The following is a 7,516-nucleotide window of genomic DNA, read 5'->3' as shown; positions in this document are numbered from 1 at the left end:
CTGGCACCCAGAATCATGGCAATTAAGACGTGCTGTTGGTTCAGTTGGCTCTGTTGATTCACTTCACACAATAGATCAAAGCATGAAATAATGTGAAGATATGTTTTTATTTAGCTCTGATAAACATTCTCAAAATAGGCTATTTGCATACAGTGCCATTGCCTGCCTGCCTCTGATGATTTCAAGAAATGTGTGTAGGCTAGTCTAATGTACACTCTACTTACTTATGAATATCTGTATGTATGATGGATTGTTTGACAAATTACCTGACCCCCATTCAACACCTCCTTTACAAAGTCCTCTTAAAAGATGCAATACTGCAGTAGTTTTCTTCTTATATTAGCTAGTTGTGATAGACTATTGCATTCTGTGGTTCACCAATGCTGTCGTATCTTTGGCGCAGAGGCTTTTTGTATGGCAGAATGGGCACTGGGACTCCCCTGAATCGATCCATTAAATCCAATCCTCCAAAGAAATTCACCAAGATGATGCCCAACTTGGCTGGCATGAAGCTGAAACAAAAGAAAATGCACTTGAGATCAATAAGGTGACTATTATAAAGTAACTCAGTGGTAGAGACTTCAAAACGTTAAATTCTCCCTCTGCGACAGGTGTCATTAGGTGTGGCCTATCAATCCCTGGATTCAGTGACTGACCATTGAGCTTCTGATACAATAGAAAGGCCTTGGGAAAATGAAAAGAGACGACTGAGGTATGGAACTAATGTCTACCTTTTTAATGCCATGAGGAAGTACAGACTGGAGGGTAGCAGTAAATACATCTTCTCCCTCAGGATTGCATCAACAATCATCTTTGCTGCATCCTTCTTGTCCATGATGGGCAGAAAAGACGGCCACCTAAACAAGAAGGGAAAAGATAGAAATTACACGAGTGTCATTATTGGCAGTTTTAGTTACCTGGGGGGGGGCAATCATATAGGGATAACTTACTTTGTCTGACATCCTCCAAACATGGTTGTGTTGATCAAGTAAGGACATACTATAGTAGTTTTGACCCCCTCCTTCTTGAGGACAAGCATCTCTAAGGCAATGGATTCAGCAAATCCAACAGCTGCAAACTTGCTGGCACAGTAGTCTGTCAACAATTTTTTTTTATGTTATAACAAAGTCTGTAAATTATTATTAAATTCTGTGGAGTAACACTACGGATAGAAGCTAATATTGTTGTGTTTCAGAGCTCACTCCAAATAGTGTAAATGACCCACATGAAGATTCACCCACCTGCTAATCTGTTCATAGCAAACAGTCCTCCATGACAGGCCACACACACAAGATGCCCATGGTTCCTGGACATCATAGCAGGGAGGAAAGCCTTGTATGTCTATACAGATTCATATCAGAGAGAAATGTATGGATCATCATACAGGATACAGATCAACTCTTAAATAAGGTTTGAATAGTTTTGTTTGCCTCCCCAGAAATTACAAGCTCAATTACCCAGAAGTGAGCAGCGACATTGACCCTCAGTGTTCTGTCCACCAGGTTGTCTGGGGCCTCTGTGAAGGTGTACTTTCCTGTCACTACTCCTGCATTATTCACCAAGATAGAAACATCCCCCACCTCCCTCTTTACCTGTTGAATCAGCAGGGGAGTCAAAGTGTACATCAAATCACACACAGTGCTTGGTGGATAAGGTACTTTTTCTCCTGTTAAACATGATATTACCAATTACACACAGTGTTCACATTATTATACACATTATTGTGCACATTTAAAAAGTTCACTGTCCTACAAGTTATCTCAGCTTTCATTCAAACATAGAACAAACCACCTTACCATGTCTGCAACTTTATACACCTCAGTCCGTCGACTGCAGTCACAAGCATAGGCATAGACACGTATGTCCAGTATCTGGCGAAGTTCCTTGGCTGTCTCATCAAGAGCTTCCCAGTCGACGTCCCAAAGGACCAAGGTAGCCCCACGACGACCCAGCTCCTTGGCTATCAGTTTGCCAATACCATTGGCTGCCCCTGTTACCAACACTATTTCCCCTTCCACGTCCTTCCTGGGTGGCTGGATGAACAGGCGCACAAGGGCCTCAAAAAGGTAAAAGATTGCTCCAATAATGAGCTCAAAAAATTCCTTTATGTAACACATATTTAATAGAAAGCCCTCGAAACACTGGATCAGTTGGTTGTGCATATTTGCTGGGCTGACCCTCTTATTACAATATTTTCTTCCCCTTTAAAAAGTCCCTCGGTGATATCTTCAAATCGCTCTAAGAATTTATTGATCCGTTTATTCAAAGTCTAGCAACATCATGTCCCTCTCTCTGATTAGACTCAGATGTCCCTCCCCTGTCCTAATGTCAAAGGGTGTCATATGAGTGTTTTATTTTTGTTCTCTCATATCTGCTGTGTCACGTTGGTGTTTGACCTGTCACCTAGTAGTCAGTGGACATTTGTTATGAAGATAATTTTAGATTGGGTTAATGTTAGCAGGCCTGACAGGCCTATTACTGTTCATTAACGTTACTACCACTACCATTAGTAATAGTTACCGGGAACTATATAGTATAGCCTTGTAGACCTAGTAGCAACTAAATACTTGGCATACAGAGCAAAAATTATGTTTACTCTAATTAAAACGTATTTAACGACCATAAATCCGTCGGCGCGCAAATAAATATGCACTTAATTCATATTTTGTCATTCATTTCGTATTGTGGCATAACTGTAGTGTACACGTTTACCTGCGTTACAACGCAGGAAGGGGGATGTAGCTCAGTGGTAGAGCGCATGCTTTGCATGTATGAGGCCCCGGGTTCAATCCCCGGCATCTCCAGGGAGTTTTTTTTTTTTGCAATTCGCATATGCTTTTTCATTTGATCCGTTTACCTTTGCTATGTTTGACAAATATTTTACAAGTCCGAGCTCCGGATATTTTCGTGTGTTAGGAGTTAGTGCAGGGTTTCCCAAGCTCGGTCCTCGAGACCCCAAGGTGTGCACGTTTTGGTTTTTGCCCCTAGCACTACTGAGCTGATTCAAATAATCAACTAATCATCAAGCATTGAATCAACTGTGAAGTGCTGGTGCAAGAAACGTGCAGCCCTTGGAGTCCCGAGGACCGAGCAAACTCTGCTGTGTAGTGGGTTATAGTCTGTGCTTCATTGCATTTTAGCCGGATCATCTCCCCCCTGCCAGAATCCCCCCTCTAATTTCTTTAATTGTGTGGCTAGAGTCAAATACTTTCTGTGGCACACATCAGAGTAAAATACTTTCTATAGAACAAACTTCACATAGGCAACCGAAATTAATAATTCATGTATGTGTTATATTAAACATAGAGGGAGTAAAATGCTGGCAAGCAAACATTTCAGAACAACTATGGCTGAATTTTTATCCTTGCACTTTCAAAAATACTAGTCGAATAAGACATGGGAGATATTTATTTATAGACTAATACAAATCAGTAGGGACTTAGGTACGGGCGACATGAGTAGCCGACCAGGTCGGCATCTTGCCGGGGTACGCCCACGGCGCCACACAAGCTAGAACCGCCAGATACACTTGAAACAAATAGCAAAACCGAAAACTGCAGACAAAAATGCTTTCTTCTACTAAGATCAGTGAAATGTAGGCTAAATAGACAACGGTTGAAAAGCAGAATCTCAACTACAGTAGCAAGCAAGTCGCAGCAAGGAACAACGCGAAGGGAGGGAGAATTTTGGCAGGGGGGAGATTTTCGGCACAACACCAGCACCTCACCGTTTTGAACTGTTTCGTTGCGGATCCTACTTGTCCGGATCCGGTACCGCTCATGGCATGAAATATGTTTTACTTTTTGCAATGTAAAAATGTTAATAAAAGCGATCAAAGTTAATTCATACATCTTCTTTTTTTTAAGTATACCGTGAGAAAATAGATTTTCAGCAGGGCCTGATATTCTAAGAGTCGATTCGAGTTGGGCCCGGATTTGTTATGGTTTGCTTAACATTGAACACGTTTACATGTGCCCAGTATTCCGGATAGTAGCTAATATAGAAGCTGTAGACAACGGAGTGAAAAGCAGACTCTGAAACAGTTTCGCTTCCGTCCCTCTCCTCGCCCCAATTCGGCCTCTAACCAGGGACCCTCTGCACACAACAGTCACCCACGAAGCATCGTTATCCATCGCCCCACAAAAGCCGTGATCAGTTTAACCTGTTTGAGACCAATGCATGGTCATGGCTGTGTGAGAAGCGCGCCTGTATCTCTCACAGAACCAGTGGCGGGCCCCCACCTGTTTTGATCCCCACACTTTTAGGTAAAATATATTAATTATAAATGTATTTCTTTTTATTGTGGGGGCTTGCCTGTTTTGCTTGTTATTTTGGCATTAATACGTGTAACATATCAGTTAGCAAACAATGTACAAAAAATAAAAAAAAGAAGTGTAAATGAGCAGCATACAAACATGGTCTCTTTTTTGCTTTCTTGAGTAAGGCACCTCCGAAAAGCAGGTGTTCGAGCCGAGTTCAGTGCTTTCTGTCCTGGTGGTGGGGCTAGCAAGCAGAAAATACAGAGCGAAATACAGAGCACCGGATTGGCTGAGTTTTCTGTCACTCATGGGACAGTAGGTCATCCCCAATTCTAAGGTTAGAGCTGGAACGTTTTTGCCCCTTGGGTTCTGCCATAGAGTTATATTAGAAATGCCCATCCAAGAAGCCTCAAGGTCATTGGCCACAGATAGAATGACATCAAATCACGTTATATATACAGTAGCTTTGTGTAACGAGTGTGCTGAGAGCCGGGAAGCAAGTTCAGGGAGTGAGTGTTTTAATAAATAAAACAAACAAACAAAGAACACGAACCACAAACAATGCATCGACACGAAACAGCATCAATAACACCAGAGGAAAGAACCAAGGGGAGTGACAGATATAGGGAAGACAATCAAGGAGGTGTGGAGTCCAGGTGAGTGTCATGCGGCGCAAGTGCGCGAGGCGATGGTGACCAGTGTGCGGAATAATCAGCAGCCTGATGATCTAGAGTCCAGAGAGGGAGTACACTTGACACTTTGATTGGACTGATCATGTCAACATCGTACTTTCAAAATCTTAGCTGGCAAGCTAACAGTCGTCACCATGACTCAAAACGACAATCAAATCCTTGTGATATGAAGAGAAATTAGAGATAAGCGTCTCGGGGCTCATCCGCTATTGGACGTAAACATTACACAACAAGTTGGAAATCGCAAATTCAACAAATGGTGGTTTGGGAATGAATGCTGTAGCTAAAATAATACTAAGTGTATGTTGTGTAGTAAGCTGTTAGTAGCCCATGTGCCTCATCCATTAAATTGGTCTATTTTCACCAACTCGGTATTGTAAACACATTGTTCGTGGCCAATGTGTGCTTGTTTGCCTATAACCTGTTGTAGAGAAACGTAATCATCAAATATTGTAAGAGCTTTCATTGTCTGCTTATGTAAGAACGGCCCATGTTCTGAATTCTGTCGCTATACACTTTAAAAAAAACGACATTTTGAAAAATTTGTGTAAAACCATGTGAGGTATAAATGGACAATATAAAGGGTGTGCAATGTGTGTCTATGCCATCAGGTTACCTACAACCAGTTTTGAAAGTGTTTGGAGTAATGGTTAAAGAGCTATTGAAATTTGAAAAATGTGAATTGTCACTGTTGACGGTCCCTAACTGCTGTTGGTGGACATAAGGAAAACTATAGACGAATATCCGTCGAATATCCAACCTGAAACTGTTTTTACCTCTTAACAGTTTGTGGGCACCGTTTGTCACCGTTATAGTGCAAGTAATGTATTGTTTCGTGCTGTGTTGTTGCTTTGCTGGCACGCATCCCTCCAATTTTTGTTTGTTTGCCCCACCAAGATGTACATGCTAAAATCGCCATTGCACAAAACTAGAACAAGAATAACTTTGTATATGATCTCTCTGCTCCAATTCTGTAGATATGAGCCTGCATCTCATCTCTCCAGCGTTGTACTTCATCATTTCTTTCCGTAGAGTCATATCCGCGTGAAGTGTTCTGGAGGAGCTGCAGCACCCCTGTCAGCAAATCTTAGTGAACCGCATGCAGACAAAACAAGCGTTTAGAAATATTTCAAAGACAATCGCGGGAAAACAGGTTGGAAAGCAAATGGCTGCTGAAAATAGAACTCTAATCCGTATGCTGTAGGCTACCAGAATATTTGATCAACTTTAAAATAAAGTCAAATCAAATCAGTTTATTTGTCACTTGCGCCGAATACAACAGGTGTGTAGACCTTACAGTGAAATGCTTACTTACAGGCTCTAACCAATAGTGCAAAAATGGTGTTAGGTGAACAATAGGTAAATAAAGAAATAAAAAGGGTAAAAAGACAGGCTATAAAAGTAGCAAGGCAACATACAGACACTGGTTAGTCAGGCTGATTGAGGTAGTAGGTAGATATGGTTGAAGTGACTATGAATATATGATGAACAGAGAGTAGCAGTAGCGTAAAGGAGGGGTTGGTGGGTGGCGGGACACAATGCAGATAGCCCGGTTAGCCAATGTGCGGTAGCACCTGTTGGTCGGCCCAATTTAGGTAGTATGTACATGAATGTATAGTTAAAGTGACTTTGCATATATGATAAACAGAGTAGTAGTAGCAGCAGCAGTGTGAAAAGAGGGGTGGGGGCACACAATGCAAATACCTGTTCAGGAGTCTTATGGCTTGGGGGTAAAAACTGTTGAAGTCTTTTTGTCCTAGACTTGGCACTCCGGTACCACTTGCCATGCGTTAGCAGAGAGAACAGTCTATGGCTGGGGTCATTGACAATTTTTAGGGCCTTCCTCTGACACTGCCTGGTGTAGCGGTCCTGGATAGCAGGCAGTTTAGCACCAGTGATGTACTGGGCCGTACGCACTACCCTCTGTAGTGCTTTGCGGTCCGAGGCTGAGCAATTGCCGTTCCAGGCAGTGATGCTCTTGATGATGCAGCTGGAGAGCTTTTTGAGGATCTTAGGACCCATGCCACATATTTTTAGTTTCCTGAGGGGGAATAAGCTTTGTCTTGCCCTCTTCACGACTGTCTTGGTGTGTTTGGACCATTCTAGTTTGTTGTTGATGTGGACACCAAGTAACTTGAAGCTCTCAACCTGCTCCACTACAGCCCCGTCGATGAGAATGGGGGAGTGCTCGGTCCTCTTTTTCCTGTAGACTACAATCAGCTCCTTTTGTCTTGGTTACGTTGAGGGATAGGTTGTTATTCTGGTACCACACGGCCAGGTCTCTGACCTCTTCCCTATAGGCTGTCTTGTTGGTGATCAGGCCTACCACTGTTGTGTCGTCTGCAAACTTAATGATGGTGTTGGAGTCGTGCCTGGCCATGCAGTCGTGGGTAAACAGGGAGTACAGGAGGGGACTGAGCACGCACCTCTGTGGAGCTCCAATGTTGAGGATCAGCGTGGCAGTTGTGTTGCTACCTACCCTCACCACCTGGGGACGGCCCATCAGGAAGTCCAGGATCCAGTTGCAGTGGGAGGTGTTTAGTCCCAGGATCCTTAGCTTATTGA

At 42.9% G+C, this 7,516-nt stretch overlaps 1 protein-coding gene and 1 non-coding gene across 2 annotated transcripts; one reads left to right on the top strand and one right to left on the bottom strand.

Annotated features, from left to right (window-relative positions):
• Window positions 1-119: 119 nt before the first annotated feature.
• On the bottom strand, window positions 120-2,291 carry si:dkey-221h15.4 (uncharacterized protein LOC563950 homolog). The gene is made up of 6 exons (XM_064924622.1): window positions 1,797-2,291; window positions 1,458-1,592; window positions 1,242-1,341; window positions 951-1,095; window positions 732-857; window positions 120-512 (listed from the first exon to the last, which is right to left on the bottom strand). Exons 1-6 carry the CDS (start codon window positions 2,160-2,162, stop codon window positions 344-346), a joined length of 1,041 nt encoding a protein of 346 aa, XP_064780694.1. The 5' UTR covers window positions 2,163-2,291; the 3' UTR covers window positions 120-343.
• A 441-nt stretch (window positions 2,292-2,732) lies between these two features.
• On the top strand, window positions 2,733-2,804 carry trnaa-ugc (transfer RNA alanine (anticodon UGC)). The gene has a single exon. It is a non-coding gene; the product is annotated as a tRNA-Ala (tRNA).
• Window positions 2,805-7,516: the final 4,712 nt, after the last annotated feature.

This window comes from Oncorhynchus masou, chromosome 19 (genome assembly GCF_036934945.1).
Source record: "Oncorhynchus masou masou isolate Uvic2021 chromosome 19, UVic_Omas_1.1, whole genome shotgun sequence".
Lineage (NCBI taxonomy): Eukaryota > Metazoa > Chordata > Actinopteri > Salmoniformes > Salmonidae > Oncorhynchus > Oncorhynchus masou.
This window is presented reverse-complemented; position numbering and strand designations above follow the sequence as displayed.